Source organism: Grammomys surdaster, unplaced genomic scaffold, assembly GCF_004785775.1.
Source record: "Grammomys surdaster isolate TR1022 unplaced genomic scaffold, NIH_TR_1.0 126066, whole genome shotgun sequence".
In the NCBI taxonomy this organism is placed as follows: domain Eukaryota; kingdom Metazoa; phylum Chordata; class Mammalia; order Rodentia; family Muridae; genus Grammomys; species Grammomys surdaster.
Window position 1 is genome coordinate 5,207,319 of NW_021620876.1, and position 20,407 is coordinate 5,227,725.

The window sequence follows — 20,407 nt, forward strand, 5'->3', positions numbered from 1 at the left end:
CATTCAGAATCTCCAGAACACCATGGGGGAAAAGACCCAAAGACATGAATCTATAGCCATGAAAGAAAATTAGTTCCAGTTTAAAGGCATAGAATATATATTCAATGAAATCATCGAAGAAACTTCTCAAATCTAAGGAAAGAGATGCCAACTCAGGAACAAGAGACAGACAGAATATCAGATAGGCAGAACCACAAGAAAAAATCTTCATGTCATATTAAAAAATTAAAAAATAACACAAAAAGTATTAAAACCTTCAAGAGAGAAGAACTCAGTCACCTATAAAAGCGTGTCCATCAGAACAACAGCTGATTTCTCAATGGAATCTTTGAAAGCCAGAAGAGATTAGAGCAACAAATTCAAGTTTACAAAGAACATAACTATCAACCAAGGTTACTACTACCACCAATAAAACTATCTATCAAAATTAAAGGAAAATGAAATTTTTCTATGATTAAAAAAAATAACTAAAGATGTTTCTGACCAAAGAATCAGCTCTACAGAGAGTAGTGGAATTATATCTCAGACTGAAAAAAAAGATGAGTACACTGAACTGGGTAAGATTCCAGGATAGCATTTTTGCAAAGTATAATTTAGTATGACTAAGGTAACAAACACTATAAAATCCATGAAAGTGACAGCAATTAAAACACACATTTCAATATTAAGTCTGACTATAAGCAATCCACCAATCAATTCCACAATCAAAAGACAGGAGACAACCAATCAGATCTGAAAGCAAGATCCATCTGTATGTTATCTCCAAGAAACATATGTAACCTTCATGGAAAAAGACTACCTTAGAATGAAAGGATTAAAATTCTAAGCAAATGGGACCAAGAAAAAAACAGGTAGTACTATTATAATGTCTTACAAAATAAACTGCAACCCAAATCAAATAAGAGGAGATAAAGATCACCTAGTTCTGACCAAGGGAGCAATCCCTAGATATGTTAAATCTAATAGAAGAGAAAGTGGGAAATAGACTTAAATGCTCTGGTACAGGAGACAATTTCCTGAACAGAACACCTATGGTTTAGACTCTAAGATCAACAATTGATAAACTAGACCTCATGAAACTGAAAAGCTTCCATAAGGCAAAAGACATTATCAATAGGACAAAACGGCAGCCTAGAGATTAGGAAAAGATTTCACTAACCCTACACCTGACAGAAGGCTAATATCCAAAATATATAAAGAACTTAAGAAGTTATATTACAGCAAACCAAATTACCCAATTTAAAAATAGGGTACAAAAATTCTCAACAGAGGAATCTCAAATAGCCAAGAACCACTTAAAGAAATCTTCAACATCCTTTTTCATCAGGGAAATGCAAATCAAAACAACTCTGAGATTCCATTATACAGCAGTCAGAATGGCTAAGAAAAAAAAACCTCAAGAGACAACATTTGATGGTGAGGATGTGGAACAAGGGAAACACTCACCCAATGTTGGTGGGATTGCAAACTGGTACAACCACTCTGGAAATTAATCTGGTAGTTTTTCAAAAAATTGGAAATAGTTCTACCTGAAGACCCAGCTATACTGCTCCTACACATATACTCAAAAGATGCTCATCCATATTGCATAAACATGTGCTCCACTATGTTCATAGCAGCTTCCTAATAGCCAGAAACTGAAATCAACCCAGATGACCCTAAACCGAAGAATGAATACAGAAAATGTTGTTTATTTACACAATGAAATACTAATTATTCAACTACTAAAAACAAGGACATCATGAATTTTGCAGGTAAAAGGATCAACCAGAAAATATCATCCTGAGTGAGGTAACCAAGACCCAAAATGACATGCAGTGTATGTACTCCCTTGATAAGTGGATATTAGCCATAAAGTTCAGGATACCTATAATATACCCCACAAACCCAAAGAAACTAAACAAGAAGGAAAGCTCAAGCAAGGATGGTTGCATCTCATTTAGAAGGGGGAATAAAATAGTCATAGAAGGCAGAGGGAGAGAGGGAACTGAGTGGGAGTGGGGAGGAGGAAGAGATAGGGTGTGAGAATCAGATGTGGGGAGAGACAGAAAGAGTGCCAGAGGGCCAGTAGAATGAATGGAAATCTGCAGCAGCTGAGTGTGGGGAAATAGGAGAATCTCTAGGAAGTTCCAAAGACCTGAGATGGAGGAGCAGTTCCCTGGGGCCAATGTGGGTAACCTTAGCGGACACATCTAACACTGGGGATACGGAACCTGAAGAGGTCACTCCTATACCCTGGCAGTACCCTTGGTGGAGGCATATGACACAAACCCTCTCACAGAACTTTCAACCCAAACTTTGTCCTGTCTAAAAGAAATATAAGGACAAAGATGGAACAGAAACTGAAAAAAAATGGCCAATCAATAACCAGCCCAACTCAAGACCCTTACCATGGGCAAGCACCAATTCCTGATACTCTAAATGATACTCTGCTATGCTTATAGACAGGATCCTAGCATAACTCTCTGAGAGGCTCTACCCAGAGGCTGACTAAGACAGATACAAATGCCCACAGCCAAACATTGGACAGAGGTCGGGGACCCTCATGGAAGAGTTGTGAGAATAACTGAAGCCCTTGAAGGAGATAGGAACTTCACAGAAAAACCAACAGAGTAAACAAACCTGGAACCCTAGGAGTTCTCAGAGACTGAGCCACCAACCAAAGAGCATACATGGACTGAACAAAGGCCCCTGATACATATGTAGCAGATGTGTAGCTCCGTCTTCATGTCTTCCCTCAAAAACTGGAGTGGGAGAGGGTCCCTGAAGCTATTGCCTGTCTTTGGAATCTGTTCCCCTAACTGGACTGCCTTGTATGGCCCCAGTGGGAAAGGATGTGCCTAATACTGCAGAGACTTGATGTCTCAAGGTTGGAGGAAACCCAGGGAGCCCACTTTCTCAGAGGAAAGGGGTAGGGGATATAGGAGGGAACAGCTTTTGGGATGTAGATAGATAGATAGATAGATAGATAGATAGATAGATAGATAGATAGACAGATAAAATTAAAAAAATACAAAACCACAAATAAATAACATAGAGATATAGCTCAAGAGTTTGGTGAAGCAACAAACAATAAAATTCAAAAATAGCAGAAGAGGAGATAATCAAAAGCAGGGCACAAATTAATGAAATTGAGACAACCAAACAAATAAAAAGTAATACCAAAAAAAAGATCAATGAAATGAAGAATTGATTCTTTAAGAAGTTACGCAAGATTGGCAAATTCCTAGCTGAATTAACTAAAATATGGAAAGAAAAGACCCAAATAAGTAGAATTAGAGTTTGCTTGGGGTCCATCACAAAACATAACAAAGAAATTCAGAGAGTCATAAGGCCACTTTAAGACTATTCTCAGACATCACAAGGTGCAAATTAGAACTTCGAGAATTAATCTTACTGTAGTCAGAGTGGCTGACTATAATCAAGGAAATGTTAGCATATGCTGGTGAGGATGTGGGGAAAAGGGGATCTTCATTCATTGCTGATGGGAGTGCAAACCAGTACACACTATGGAAGTCAGTACAAAGAGTGTTATAAAGGTAAAGGTAGAACTACCACACGATTCAGCTCCATCACTCTCAGACCTGAGCATATACCAAAGGACCAAATAACCTTCAGCACAGATACTTGCTCATTTGTATTAATTGTTGCTGTATTAATGCTACATACATCACAATGATATTGAATCTGTAATTAAAAAATTAAACTTTCAAATAAATGGATAGAACTAGGTCAGGTAACACAGGCACAGAAAACCAAATGTTGCTTGATCTTCCTCCTAGGTGGATCCAAGCTGAGAATGAGTAACTTTGAATGTTCAAATTGGAGTATAGACAAAGTCAGGAAAATAGAAAGAGGACATAGGGAGGGGATAGTTTAAAGGAGAGGGATAATAGAGTGTTGGTAATATAAAAGAAAAGAGGGAATATACAGGGGGAGTAGAAAGTGGGAATGTGTGAGAGGACCAGGGAAAGAAGAGAGTGGGAAATGGGTAACCTAAACAAAAAAGCTATGAGAATAAAATATATAAAAACCTCCTATCTCTTAGCCCACCATCTCATAACAAAATTTAAAATAACACAGTTTATAACTTTTTAAAAGAAATTTCTTTAAAAGAATTTTAAAGAAAATTTCCTTGCTTGACTAGAGAGCAGTTTCCTGAAGCTAGAGATTATTAAGAGAAATCCAGGGCCAGGCTAGGATATCTCCTTGGGAGTTGTTAGTCAGGAAAGCCTTGGAGGCTCCCCAAAGTGATACAAGTGCTCTGATGACCCATTAGAACTTGATGAGACACTTGTGCTAGAAATACAACTGGGAGCAGGGGAGAAGGGCCTCCATCATGTGTAGAAGTCAGATGAAGCTTGCCCAGGGCTAATATACCACCTCACTTCCAGGTTCTTTGAGGCTCTGCTGTGATTTTTTTCTGCTTAGTTTTCTGTAACACAAGCAAATTCCCATAATTTAGGAGAGGTATTGAGATGTTCTCTTTTTATATCAATTGTCAGGATGCCCTGAAATGGTTCTGCACATTATTAAAAATGGATATCCTGTGAGGCCTCAGCTGCTTCCTGTTAGACATAATGAGTCAGACGCCTGTCGCTGGACAGAACTTCATGTCTCTTACAGCTAGGGATTGACATTAGTCGTACACGTCTTGCCTAGCACATGTGAGGTCTCATATTTGATCCTCAGCAGCAGCAGCAACAACAACAACAACGCACTCTAGTAGCAGCAACAGCAATAACAACACACACACACACACACACACACACATTTTAGGTTTAGTTGTCGCAAGGAGCTGTTGCTTACACATCACCAGCAAACACATGGTGAAAGTAATTGTCTAGTTCACACATCTTTTCCCAGATTGTGAACATACAGGATCTAAAGACTAAGTAGTCAAAACACTTCCAAGCTTATACCATTCTGATCAAATATGGAGGAATTATTCCCATCAATTTGCCAACCTGGACCAGCTACCTCAAACATAATCATTGCTATGGGTGCGTGACTGTCCTCAATGTTTTCCTCAAAGGCAACAAGAATAGCTTGTCATTCTTCCCTTATAATGACTCCCCATAGCATTTAAAATAGCAATAAAATGAACTATAAATGCCACATAGTCTAGGCCCTGACAATCTCCCCTTATATCAGCCTCTCACTTGGCCATTTCCTCTTGTAATAAACAGTACAGAGTCAGTCTTCAGGATCTTTGCACTTACCATTCCCTTCTTTGAGAATGCTGTTCCTGGAAAGCGGTACTCAATCACCCTGTCATTTATGTGTCTGCAGAAGTAGTGTCGTCCCAGAGACAAGTTGTTTGGTTATTTCATCTAAATCTAGCCAATCGCCTACAGATCCACCAAATCTCACTCTCTCACCCTCCACTGTTCTTTACTTTTAGACCTACCGATAGTCTGCAATTATGTATTTCTTTGTATGTTGATTGATGTTAATCTTTCAGTCCAGAATGTAAGATAAAGAAGACAAGGACTCTTATGTTCCCTTTAGCCCTGGAGCTTAAATAATTCTGTCTGATGCTTAGCAGCCATACCAGTCTTTTGTGAGAAAAACCCATGTAACATGAAGTCATTCTCCACTTCCCATAGACACTATCTTGGGTAACAGTCTTATCATTTTAAGCCTAGGACTATTGTAATCCCCTCTCTAATATTAATGCCTCCATAACACCATAACAGGCTAAATCATTCTACACACTGACATCAACAAAATCAGTCCTATCCCATCTACCCTCTTGAGCATCAAACACACCCATCCTTATACTCACCTCTGGATGTGCAGAATTACCACAATAACTTCCCTGTGTTCCTCTAAGCAGATCTCCCAATCTAGTGAGGTTTTATACTTTTCCTGCTCTTCATCTGACCTCTCCTGACCTTGTATATATAGTTTTAGAAAATATCTTTGATTCTTGACTCTATGTGGTCTTCATATTCAAAACCATGTACCCTTTCTTTATAAAATTTCCACTGGACACAACAGCGACTCTCTTCTGTTCTCTTACCTATGACATCAACATAACTCTAAACAGTAAAGGCCTTAAATTATCTACTATATCTCTCTCCCTCCCTTCTCCCATCCCTTCCTCCTTCCTTCCCTCTTTCACTCCCTTTCCATTTCCTTCCTTTTCCCCTCTTCCTCCCTTCCTCCCTCCCTCTCCTCATCCCTGTCTCCCTCTCTCTTTCCCTCTCCCTACCCCCCACAGACACTTAACCTTGCCAAATCATTTTATTCACTAAAAGTTCTTATCTTGCTTTTGATCTCAAATTAAAAAACAATGTTGCCATTTATTCTAGTCCTATTGATTATACAAGTGTTCAGATTCCCTGTTGTGGGATAAATAAACCATAGTCTAAAAGTACTAGGAGACTTACAAAAAAAAAAGTATTCTTCATTCACTGGGATCTGTTTGCCTTTTGGTAGAATAAATCAGTCTAGTACTTACTCTGAAGTTCTTGTTTTCCAGACAGAATTTGGTAAAAGATATGGTAGTTCCTCTCTCCAGGCTGCTGATAAACTACCCGAGATTTTTCAAGAAAATCTAAAAAGATTTAAAATGGATAAAGATTCATATTTCAACACACTTAGAAAACTTAGAAGAAAAGCAACAAGATAGTGTATTGGCTACTTACAGATCTGGATATCTGCAAATGACAGTGTCCCTCTTGCACCAAAATGTATCCGAATGAGTTTTCCCTAAGTAAAAACAGAACACAGGTTTCCTGCTGAGCAGTTGCAAAGGCCTCATTATGTGCATAATCCTCAAAGTGACCACATCCTCCAAAGATTGAAAAATAAAATGCAAAATGTGTTATGAGATGAGATAGATCAGATAATGTCTAGGGCATCAGTTCTCAACCTGTGGGTAGTGACCCCTTTTATAGTTCAACAGCCTTTTCATGGAGGTTGTATATCAGATATCCTGCATATCAGGTATTTACATTATGATTCATAACAGTAGCAAAATTACAGTTATGAAGCAGCAACAAAAAATAATAATTTTATAGATTGGACTCACCACAATATGGGGAACTGTATTAAAGTATTGCATCATTAGAAAGGTAAAGAATCTCTGGCCCAGAGGGAACTACAATTGAGTAGCAAGACTGCAGTAGCCCTGATTGCTAGTCTCCTAGTTTCTGCCTGTATATTTTTATGTGCACTGTAGACTGTATGAGAGCTTCAGTGCTCTTATTTGAAAAGAAAAAAAGTAATGTCTTCTCAGTATGCACAGTCACTCATTCAGTATTCACTGACTGCCACAATCTAGGAAACTCCTAAAATTAAAGACACCTTATTTAAAAGAAAAACAACAAACAAGCAAGCAAACAAACAAACAAAAACCACCACCACCAATAACAAAAACAAAAGCACATGGTCCTGATCCTTATAAAGTATTCCAGAGGAACATTTCGGAGTATTTTTGTTCCAAACTAAGAGCCACTTTTGCTGTAGTTTAGGAAGTAAGAGAAAAGGGAGTTAGACATAAAGGCTAGGGGCTCTTCTTTCTTTATTAAGGCATAAAAGAAGAATCTATCAAGGCATAAAGGCTGTCCAATGCTGCCAATATCATGACTCAATGCCAGGTACAATAGAAGCCATGTTTTATGGGATGAGAAGGTGAGAGTAAAAATTGAAGGTTGGCTGAGGTCCTCCCATGCCAGGAAGGCACCACAGCCAACCATCATTCCAGTGGGGAAGACTGGCTACAACAGGGGACTGAGCTAGCTAGCACACTGTCAGCTACACAGACCATGGCCCACATGCCTTTATGCACACATATATGTAGAAGTAAATATGGATGCACCTAGTATTAATATTTAAAACTTATCTGATCTCTTAATTTTTATTGAATGTCATTTTGTCTTTTTCCTCCCACTTTACAAAATCTTTTCTTTTTCTCTGCTTCTTCCTATCCATCCTTCCAACTTTATCCTAGTTTTCTTTCTTCATCTGTTTCTTGTTCATTCCTTAATTTCCTCCCCCACTTTTACCCTTCTCATTCTTTTATGTTATTTAATTCACTCTCTCTCTCTCTCTCTCTCTCTCTTTCTTCTTCTTCTTCTTCTTCTTCTTCTTCTTCTTCTTCTTCTTCTTCTTCTTCTTCTTCTCTCTCTCCCTCTCTCTCTCCCCACCCCAGGATTCATCTTAAGATCTTGTACATGTCAGGAAACTACCTACCATTTAACTATCTCCCAAGCCTTTACTCTTTGCTTTTATTTTTTCTTCTCTATTCTATATTTCTGTCTTTTATATTTCATAAAACATGCACTAATATTTTAAGCAAATCTTTGAAATAGCAATTATTTAATGTGCAAGTGTGTAGGAATAAATATAAACACAAATGTGTTATTACTAGACTTTGGTCAGAAACTAGGTAATTAGCCTATTTTTAGTCTATTTTAAATCTACTTTAGTCTATTTTTTAATTATGTTTAGATAGTCAAAGATGAAGCTTCCTTCAGTTTTCCTTAACTTATACAATGGATTCCTTCCACTCATTCTTGGCACAAAATGGATTTATGAGACTTGATTTTTAAATCCAAATGTTGTTCCCCATTGTGGGATTTATAGTTATCAAAAACACATTGGAACACCTTGTCCAATTAAAAAAAACTGTTGTTAAAATTAAATATGAAAGAAGAGTCCATAAACAAGAGCAGAAAGAATAATTAACAGAATTAGGAAGTGGCTACAAAATTGACTTCAGGACACAAGAAATAAAGAAGAAACAATTTCAAATATGTAAAATGTATAAAACACTATTATAATTCACTAGATGAGCTTCCCTACTTCCAAAATAAATTCCTACATTCCGACAAAGGCAGTTTTGCCTTAGCTCCAACTGGTAAGACATTTTTGAGTAATGTAACAATATGATAGGATTTAATCAAAAACCTTCTAGAATTTTGTCACCAATGTGCTCAGACATGAATTCTATGATAGCCTAAAAGTTGTAGATTCTGAGGTGCTATCGTGGTACTTACAAAACGAGAAGAGTTATCATTTCTCAGAGTTTTGGCATTTCCAAATGCTTCCAAGATAGGATGTATTTGTATAATTTGATCTTCTAAAGTTCCCTAAAATTCATGGAAAAGAAGCATAGCTGATTATGTTCACCAGGATTCTATACTGAAACAAAGCCTCCAAATGCATATCCAGCCCCATCCTTGCCATAGTAACTAGTCCCTTATAGATTCCAAGTGAGATTATAAAACACTACTTTGGGACCTGAGATTTATAAAAAAGGAAGGATGAAAGATCATAGTTTCATATATTGTCTACAAAGAAATTATTTAGGTGGGCATTAATTAGTATTGTTTTTGTTTGAGTCCAAGTGAATAATGAAAATTTTTATTAATGAACAGAAAACAAACCTAGAAATTTGTTTTAGAATAATAATTCAGTTTCTTGCCATGGTTAATTTATATTATCCTTACACTAGTTCTAGGTAATCTGAGTTTCAAAACAAGCTGTGACTAGTAATAATACTGATCTTGAATTTGGATTTTGCATATTCAGTAATATGGGTTGTCCATACAGAATGACTCTGAAAAATGACTCTGAAAAACCAGCTAGTTCCACGTCAATTCAGAGCTGTGGAGTTTTATAAATTCATTCTCAAAGACCTGTCTTATGGAATTAATTACATATTTATGATGTTCAAGAATATCCTATGTATAAATACTATTTCCCTTTGAATAATATATATCTATTGTCTCCCAAAGAATTATAAAAGGCTATACAAGCAAGGACCCAATGTCAAGATAAAACCAACTAATCCACACCAAACAACAACAAAACTAAGATGCCCACTGAAATAAAGTTTTATGTAGGAGACATCAGATTTTAAGGATACTTGATGGACATCAATCAAATTCAAGAATGTTGTGATGGGAAAAGAAATCTTTTGAAGTTTAAAATGTGAACAAGGTGGGTCTATACTTTTGTATAGTTCTTACTTGTGACAGCAAGATCAGCAGGTGATATATATCATTGGACTGAAAACACAAAATGACAATATCAGACATGGACTGATGTGAAATGTTTCAGCCCAGTAATAAATGGTTCTGAGAACCACTCAACACTACCTAGGTTTTTTTTTTAATTTGGTGTAATTATTTCCAAATTGTTATAAAAACCCACTTCACAACTAAAGCTGTAGTTAAAATTACCAAGTGTGATGACTGATTTTAATTGTGAATCTGATACAAACCAGGATTGTCAGGGGCAGCCCTGCTTATACACTGAAGGCCTAAAATCAGCCATATGCCTAAAATCAGCAATAGGCCCGACATACATGCCTGCTAACACAAAGTCTTGGGTCTCTGTGGAAAAACACTGAAACAAATGCCTAGAAACTATTGTAAGCAAGCAGCTTTGGTGCAAAATTGCCAGGCTGAATACATAGACCTTGTAGATAGGTAGCCTTGGTGGATAGTACCAACTTAGATAAGGACAAGTGAATCATAGGCGAAGTCATAGTGATCTGTCCCCTGAACCTTCACCCAGCTGACACTCTGTTCTGGAAGATAACTGTACTCTCCCTGAACACCTACACTCCTGAGTCATCCCCTTCCCCACATCCTGCCTTTTTGTGTATATAATCTGTGTGTGAAAAAGTAAAAATTGCGATCTGATCAGACTATAGACAGATCGTCATTTCTTGCGTTCGCCTGTTTTTCCCCATCTTCTCTTTCAGGTGACCTCCCCAGACCACTGTTTAATGCTCTGCTGGGCAGGACACAGGATTACCTGGAAAGAGAGTCTCAATGTGTGTCTAGCTTAGTCTGATTTTTCTTGAGTGGGTTTATTAATGTGGGAAGACCCACCCTGCATATGAGTAGCACCATTTCATGGGATGGATCCTGCACTGCAGGAAAAGGTGGGAGTGAGCAGAGCATTAGCATGCATATATTAACTCATTGTTTTCTTGACTATGGATGTCATGTGACTAAAATAAGAAAGCCATGTGGCTAGCTATTTCAAGTGCCTGGCACCATGACTTCCTTGAAATAACCACAACCTAGAATTTTGAGCCAAATTCTTTCATCCCTAAGTTACTTTAGTCTGGGTACTTTTATCACAGAAACAAAACAAAAAAATGAAATTAAGAGACTCCAGCTAAATTAATTTAATAGAGAAGGTAAAGTTTAGAGACAATGTTGCATGGTTAAAATTGAAGATTTTTAATTGGGCACTTGGGATCTGATAAAGGAGTTTTGGCAAAGAAAGCCATCTTTTATAGATAGATAGATAGATAGATAGATAGATAGATAGATAGATAGATAGATAGATTGTGTGTATGGTGTGTGCATGTGGTGTGTGTGTGTGTGTGTGTGTGAATCTAATATAACACCATAGCTTAAGAGATTTAGAAATATCAGAAGAAGACATTAGAGGCTATGGTCCCTTGGTGTAAGAAGGTTTGGATCCTGAAGGCATATTGACCAGAGGGGCAAACCAAATGAGACTCAGCCAGAAATTGTTCTTTGAAGCAACTGAAAAAATTTGTAATACATGCTTTTAGTTTGATTTAGAATCCTCTTTTGATACTCTCAGGCAGATTCTGGCTCTGGATTTCCATATTTTTGTGGTAGTGTAAATGTGAAATATGTCCATAGGCTTGTGTATTTAAAACTTGATCCTAAGCTAGTAACATTATTTTGGGTAGCTGTGAACCCTTCAGGAGGTGGAGCTTTCCTGATCAACCTGAGCCACTATTGGCCGACCTTAATATTTTATAGCCTCATCTCAGCTCCAGTTCCTGTTGGTTTCCTGCTACCTGAGTGTGGCTACAATAATACAATGTGACTAGCCAGCCCCCTGCTCCTGGTCCTGCTCCACCACTTCTAGATCATGCTGAAATGCATATCTTCTCAAATGGTATGCCAGGAAAAAAAAACTTTCCTTTACTAAATTGTGGGATCAGATATTTTGTCACAGAATGAGAAAAATAATTATTACAGTTTGGCTAATTGTTTTATGGTTCTTTCCTCTTCCTCCTATTCCCTATACTGGTCAGAGAAGAGTTTCCATGTCTCAGTAGATGAGGCCACCTCACCTTTCATGGTTTTATGGACACTTACCAACTTTTTCTTGGGCTCATTTAGAGCTGCCATAGTGGCAAAATACTGAATGATCAGTTTGGTGTTCACCGTCTTTCCAGAGCCAGATTCTCCTCTGTGATTTGAAATTGAAAACAGTTAACTGCTTCTGATGATCAATGTAATGAACATTAGCTAATTCTGAACATAGCCAGCCTCTTTCCTTAGGAAACAACTTGCCAATCATTTCATCAAGAAGTTGTGCCTTAGTTTTCTCCTTTCCCTTCGATAATTAACTACATTTTCTCAAGCCTACCTTTAGGTACATGAAATTCAGAAGCCAGTAATTGCTATTTGAAAAGAGCATAGATTTGAATTTGAACTAGCCCCTTAGCTCTAGGGCTCCAAAATCCTAGAATTCCCTTTAAAATAACAGAAAACAACAGAAAGTCAATAACACAACATCTCACTACCCCTTGAGTCTCAGTTACCTGCTCACAGTAACAAGCCCACTTGGTGTTCTTTCCATCAACATGAACCCTCAGTAAGGTATCCTGAAGGCTTCTTCACCCTCTTTTGTTATCTTTCAAAGATGCATTATGTATTACTACATGTATTGTGCCATGGCTACTCAAAGAAGAAAGTTACCTAGTTCATGGACATACTCTATGGACATTCAGCCTCTCAGCTTAACTAGTGAACATAGAGACCATTGAAGTTGATTATTTGCTGAGGCTGAAGGGCTCTTCCTGAGAAGGAACTAAACTAGCTTGTACAATACAGTTTTTAAGGAGTCTCTTTAAATGATGGAAGCAGACTTCCTTAAATCATATTTGCAGAACTCTCCAAAGTAGTATGGCTATGCACAGAGTATATTTGCCTACCTGAAATGCATTTTGTATCTAAAGATTAAACTAGTAAAATTTGACAAACTTAAATTTTACTCTCAGTGAAATATAAGTATCCATTTCCGGTGAAACTTCACATAGGGCAAAAAGAAAAATGAAACACTTACGTGAAGAGTATGGACTGGTTCTCTCCATCTACAAAAAAGAGGAAAATGCTGGGATGATCTTATGCTTGGTGCTTATGTACTGGCATAAATTTATTAACAATTTTCTTAGTAACAGTTTCAACTTAGAAAAAGGGAGATGGATCTGTTTTATCTACACTTGCAAACCTCTCATTTTAAAAAAAATACAGTATAAAACATACCCCTATTTTTACTAGTCACATGAACATATTAATTCTAGGCCTATTTCCTTGCTCTAAATATAACAAGTAACTAACTAATGGTTGACAATTTCAGCCTTTTAAGAATCATCACATAGTAACAGTTACAGAATAGCTTCTGTGTCAGACAGTATAGCAGATGCTTGGTGTAATGAGAGCATACATCTGCAGGGGGGCATTATCTGGGCCAGCCTCCAGCCCCAGCACTACAAATGCATTCTTTCATTCTGAAGTACAAGCTAATTGTCCCTGTAACCATAGGAGGCCCATACTATGTTGCCTGTATTTTATCTGGAAGAAAACAGAGGTTTCCAGAGACAGGCAGCTGTGAGGCCATGCCCTGTCACAATACCTAAGTGTCCTTCAGTGACATGGAGAAAACTTAGATTAGAGATTCTCCCTTTTCATTTTGTAGGGCATCTACTTACTGCGAAGCATATCCTGAAAGGCACAATTGGCCACAGCAAAGATGTGAGGGGGAGCCTCAGATCGCCTCTTCCTTTTATAGGCAGCCATGACCTCTTTCTGATACACTGGGAGCCACTTGTAAGGGTTTATAGCCACACAGAAGAGACCTGAATATGTCTGAGGAGAGATCAGAGTGGATTTCAGAAAATAGACTAGCAACGCTCCCACATTTACCAGGACTTCCCTGTCATATAATGCTAGTTTGACTATTTACTTGTAAGGGAACGTGGAAGATGAAAGATTTGAATTATTGTGAAGAAGTTATTTCTAACAGAATCCAACAGATCTGGGTTAGGCCAACATCAAGACCTTGGATTGCCTTCGATCTCTGGGAGATGAACTTACTGCTAAAACATCTGACACATGTAAGTCTCTTTTTAAAAGATTTTTATTTTTATGTGTATGAGCATTTGCCTGCATGCAAGTATGAATGTGCATGCATATATGCCTGGTGCCAGCAGAGGCCGAAAGATGACACTAGATTTCCTTAAGCTAGAGTTATAGATGGCTATGGACCTCCATATAGTTACTGGAAACCAAACCTGGCTCCTCTGAAAAATCCACAAGTGTTCTTAACCTCTGAGCCATTTCTCTAGCACCCACAATGTAACTCTTGAAAAGAGACTGAGATAAAACCAACACAATGAATACCAGTAGACAGAAGAAGCCTGAGAAGACAAGAGAGTCTTTTCCTCTAGTGGTTTCACAAGAAGTACAACAGCAGTGTTTTTACTTTATTTGAGACGAATGTCCTTCAGGACTGTATGTGAATTGATACTGCTTTAAAGTACCCAGGGAAGAAGCCCAGAGGGCCTGGAGAATGAATAGAAAAATGCAGCTAGGGGCAGGAGGAACCTCTAGAAAATCCCAGAGACCTGAGATGTAAGAGGCTCCCAGAACCACCCACCCATCTTCAAAAGTTTTGACACAGAATTGTTTCTGTCTAAATGAAATGCAGGGACAAAAATGGAGCAGAGACTGAAGGAAAGTCCATCCAGTGACTGGACCAAGTTGGGATTGATCCCATGCACAGACACCAAACCTTGACATACTATTACTGATGCCATGTTATACTTGCAAACAGGAGTCTAGCATAGCTGTCCTCTAAAAGGCGCTACCAGCAGCTAACTGAGACAGATGCAGATACTTTTAGCTAACCATTGGATTGAGGTCTGGAGACCTCTATGGAAGAGTTAGGGGAAAGATTGAAGGAAATGAATGGGATGCCAACCCCATAGGAAGAACAACAGCATCAACTAGCCAGGACCCCTCTGAGCTCCCAGAGACTAAGCCTCCAACCAAGGATCAAATATGGGCTTATCTGTGGGCCTCAGCACATATGTAGAATAGGAATGTCTTGTTTGGCCTCAGTGAGAGAGAATGGGCCTAATTCTATAAAGACTTGATTGATGCCCTAGGGAAGAGGATGCTGAAGGTGTGAGGTGGGGGTGAGGGAAGCACCCTTTAAGAGGCAAAGGGGAGGGGGAAGGGGGAAGAACTCTGGGGGAAGACCAGGAAGGCGAGCAACATTTGAAATGTAAATAAATAAAATTATTTAACAATAGTAATATAAAAAACCCTAAAAAATGTGCCCATTCAGTGTCAATTTTGTTGAGAGACAAATCTTCAGAGAAATTAAAACAGTCACCTGGTAAGTCAGATAGTTGAAGACTAGGATGGTTGCCTGTCACAGTCTTGGATCCCTGTGGCCACTACCTTAACCTGTTCTCAGTACTGCTAATAATGCATAGGTTTGGAAAACAGAGGAGGAACCAATCAACCAACCAACCATCAGGAACTTAATGACTTGAGAAACCAATTGGTTTCCCAAGTGCTGGTGAGTTACCTCCTGTACTTAATTTTTTATATGAAACTTTCTAAATTATATGTAGAGCCAAATATTAACATCCCATTTTCTTATAGAAAGGTAACATCAGGCAGTTTAACAAGGCTGGAAATACGGAGAAAGGAGAAAGTCATCTTCATCTTGGACTGCGTGTACTTTCTCAGCAACATGGATTGGGTGTCTTAAAGGAGAAGTTTCATCTTCTAAGGACTTGATGTAGAGTCTTTCTGAATACAAGTGTCTTTCACAGTGTCAGGACAAGACTTAATGCTGTTCTTGAATCTCCATGCATTAAGCAGTAGGTTTATACACATGATGAATACAAATCAAAGTCCATGTTTAGCAAATCTATATTTGTCTATATTTGGACTTACCAGTGTTCCAGGCTCATAAATGGAGCATTTTTATCTTTTATTTGTTTGCTTACTTTTTTGCTTGTTTTTTGAGACAGCATCTCTCTACATAGCCCTAGCTGTCTGGAAATTCACTATGTGGATAAGGGTGGCCAGAAATTCACAACGATCCATCTGACATTTCCTATCAAGTGCTGAGGTTAAAAATGTGTACCACCATGCCCATCCTTTTATGTTTTTCATTAACTTATTTATCATGCAAAGGTTCATTGAACACTGAATGGGTAAATCAAGCATTCCTACAAAGAACATATATAGCAACAATTGTGACATGATTGCCAAATACTCAGCTGTTCTTTCCTGAAAACACTGATATAGAGTGCCACGGAAGATGCTCAATGACAATCTAGCTCTCTCTAGACAGCAATGTGAGCATGTAATATATGTTTATCCATTCCTAATTCTAGCATATTTGTGTATGTACACAAAAGTGTTGTGCGTATGAATACAAGCATGTCCTGGTTTTATTTTTATACAATATTATGTTGAAAACAACATCTCAATTATATTTTCCTCCACAACTAATTTTGGTAGACTACATTGCCTTAACTAATAAATAACTGAGCTGGCATGAGGACTCTATTCTGTCAGGTTCTAAGCTTCATACTTTCAATTTAGTATGGCATCCTCTGAGAAATGGCATGCATGCTGCCCAGATAAAACTAAAGAATGTGTTGAGACAGTGACTTCTGAATGGATGTTCATATGAGGATATTATAACTAAATGTAAGATATCACTGAAAAGTTGAGACAGCTAATACAAGTTCCAACGTGAGATTTTTCTAGGAAAGCCCATATACATACATAGATCATCCAATGGTCATAACGCCTTCTCAGGGTGTGTAGCACAGATGCTTCATTAAGGTAAAGCAGCATTGACAGATCTTCAATCATTTCAAGTTCTGCAGGGTTCACCTGTTGAATTTTGTCCTCCTTAATTCTCAGACTCTGCAGAGAACAGAAAAAGAAAGGATATGTTCTTAGCAGTGCATGGTAGCACTTTTAATCCTAGCACTGCAGAGGCAGAGGCAAGAGGAGATCCTGTGAGTTCAAGGCTACCCTGGTCTACCTAGTGAGTGTTAGTGAGCCCAGACCAACCAGAGCTACATAAAGAGATCTTGTCTCAACACACAAGCAAAGATACTATTCTTCTATCTCCTCCTATGCATATATGTTTTTGTATGCCTTTGAAAAGACTATTCAAAGTAGACAACCATACACCTTACAGTTTTCAAGGCTGTTACAATTTTAATCCTTAGTGTTCCACAAAGACTCATACGTTAAATCTCCGTTACTATAGAAAGGTTGTAGACCCTTTAAAAATTGTGGTCTATAGAGAAGTTCTTAGGTGATTGAAGGTACATCATTGTAGAGTTGTGAGTATTGAAGGTACTGTGGGGCCCAGCACCCACTTCACATTCTTTGGGCTACAGACCATAAAATGATAGGTTTATGACTGCTTGTGCTGCTCTGACTATAATGTACTACCCTGGTCCTACCCCACCCGTAAACGACTCCTAATATAGAGTTACTACATTTTGAACTATATTCCAGATCAGAACCTTGGGAACAGGTAGAGGACGCTACAGTTTTGGAATATAGTTTGGGAATCTCCCCCAATGGTATATATTTTGGTAGCTTAATTTACAGGATGGCAAAACAGAGAGGTGGTAGGGGACACTGAAGAGGTCCAACCTAAAGAAGGACACTGAGATTCTGCACTTGGGTGGACTTAGGGAGTTCTCTTCTGGTTCTCAGTTCTCATGAAAAGATTGCTTTTAAAAGCACATTTGGTTGGCCATTCTCTCAGTCTCTGTTCCATCCCCTGTGACTATATTTCTTGTATGGCCTCAATGGGAAAGGAAGCACCAAGAGTTGCAGAGACTTGAAGTGCCAGGTGGGGAATATGAGGGGACCCCACCCACTCACTGGAGAAGGGGAGGGGAAAGGGGGAAGGATTATAGGGGGTGGTGACCGGAAAGGGGACAGTGAGCAGAATGTAAAGTGAATAAGTAAAGAGAAACATAAAATAAAATTAAGTTAAGAAATGAAATAAAGCCCTTCCGCCCCTGCCTGGTCCTCTGGGCTGGAGCAGACACAGAGTCGGTCTGCTCCTGTCCTGTTGAGAAACTGAATCCTGAGTCATCCAGGAGCCACTGCACTCAGAGCAGCTGGAGCCACTGCACTCAGAGCAGCTGAAACTGAATCCTGAGTCATCGAGGACCCACTGCACTCAGAGCAGAAGGGTTTCCAGATCCAAGAGGTGGCCTGAGTCCCAGGAGTTCTTCCACCCAGAAGATTAGGACCATAAGACCACAGAGACCTCTGGACTCTGAGGAGCTCTGCAATAAGCAAGATAACTGGAAATACAGACTCCAGTTTTACACAGTGAGGGCAGGTACCACTAGAGTTAACCAGATGGCGAAAGGCAAGCGGAAGAACATAAGCAACGGAAACCAAAGTTTCTTGGCATCATCAGTGCCCAGTTCTCCCAATATAGCAAGCCCTGAACACCCCATCACACCTGAAAAGCAGGATTCAGAATTAAAATCACTTCTCATGATGATGATAGAGGATTATAAGAAGGAATTAAGTAACTCCCTTAAAGAAATACAGGAGAGTACAAGTAAACAGATAGAAGTCCTTAAAGAGGAATCACAGAAATCCCTTAAAGAAATGGAAGAAAACACAAAAAAGGAATTAAACAAAAACATTCAGGATCTGAAACTAGAAATAGAAACAATAAAGAAAGTTCAAAGGGAGACAACCATGGAGATAGAAAACCTAAGAAAGAGATCAGGAGTCACAGACGCAAGCATCACCAACCGAATACAAGAGATAGAAGAGAGAATCTCAAATGCAGAAGATACGGTGGAAAATATTGACACAGTTGTCAAAGAAAATGCAAAATGCAAAAAACTCCTAACTCAAAACATCCAGGAAATCCAGGACACAATGAGAAGACCAAACCTAAGGATAATAGGTATAGATGAGAATGAAGATTCCCAACTTAAAGGGCCAGTAAATATCTTCAACAAAATTATTGAGGAGAACTTCCCTAACCTAAAGAACAAGATGCCCATAAACATACAAGAAGCCTACAGAACACCAAATAGACTAGACCAGAAAAGAAATACCTCCCGTCACATAATAATCAAAACATCAGATCCACAAAACAAAGAAAAAATACTAAAAGCAGTAAGGGAAAAAGGTCAAGTAACATATAAAGGGAGACCTATAAGAATTACACCAGACTTCTCACCAGAGACTATAAAAGCCAGAAGAGCCTGGACTGACATCATACAGACACTAAGAGAACACAATTGCCAGCCCAGATTACTACACCCAGCAAAACTCTCAATCACTATAGATGGTGAAACCAAGATATTCCATGACAAAACCAAATTTGCACAATATCTTCCCACAAACCCAGCACTTCAAAGGATAATTGATGGAAAATGCCAACACAAGGAGGGAAACTACAACCTAGAAAAAGCAAGGAAGTAATCTTCCCACAACCCCAAAAGAAGATACAAACATAACTTTACCTCTAATAACAAAAATAACAGGAAGCAACAATCATTTTTCCTTAATATCTCTTAACATCAATGGTCTCAATTCCCCAATTTAAAGATGCAGACTATCAGACTGGATACACAAACAAGACCCAGAATTTTGCTGCATACAAGAAACGCACCTCAGTGACAAAGACAGACACTACCTCAGAATAAAAGGGTGGAAAACAATTTTTCAAGCCAATGGTCCCAAGAAACAAGCTGGAGTAGCCATTCTAATATCAAATAAAATCGACTTTCATCCAAAATTAATCAAAAAAGATAAGGAAGGACACTTCATACTCATCAAAGGAAAAATCTACCAAGGTGAACTCTCAATTCTGAACATCTATGCTCCAAATGCAAGGGGACCTACATACATAAAAGAAACTTTACTAAAGCTCAAAACACACATTACACCTCACACAATAATAGTGGGGGATTTCAACACCCCACTGTCAGCAATGGACAGATCATGGAAACAGAAACTAAACAGAGACACTTTGAAATTAACAGAAGTTATGAACCAAATGGACTTAACAGACATCTATAGAACATTTCATCCTAAAACAAAAGAATATACCTTTTTCTCAGCACCTCATGGTACCTTCTCCAAAATAGACCATATAATTGGTCACAAAACAAGCCTCTACAGATACAAAAAGATTGAAATAATCCCTTGCATCTTATCAGATCACCACGGACTAAGACTGGTCTTTAATAATGACAAAACCAATGGAAAACCCACGTGCACATGGAAACTGAACAACTCTCTACTCAATGATGACTTGGTCAAGGAAGAAATAAAGAAAGAAATTAAAGACT

At 38.4% G+C, this 20,407-nt stretch overlaps 1 protein-coding gene across 1 annotated transcript in view; it reads right to left on the reverse strand.

The window, feature by feature from the left end:
- Positions 1-20,407, reverse strand: part of Myh15 (myosin heavy chain 15) — a 138,908-nt gene that overhangs the window by 109,472 nt on the left and 9,029 nt on the right. The window contains exons 3-9 of the mRNA XM_028755586.1: positions 16,833-16,976; positions 13,730-13,886; positions 13,084-13,111; positions 12,111-12,204; positions 9,009-9,101; positions 6,654-6,717; positions 6,467-6,562 (exon numbers count right to left, since the gene is read on the reverse strand). Coding sequence (XP_028611419.1) covers positions 6,467-6,562; positions 6,654-6,717; positions 9,009-9,101; positions 12,111-12,204; positions 13,084-13,111; positions 13,730-13,886; positions 16,833-16,976 — 676 coding nt within the window. The remainder of the gene's footprint in view (positions 1-6,466; positions 6,563-6,653; positions 6,718-9,008; positions 9,102-12,110; positions 12,205-13,083; positions 13,112-13,729; positions 13,887-16,832; positions 16,977-20,407) is intronic.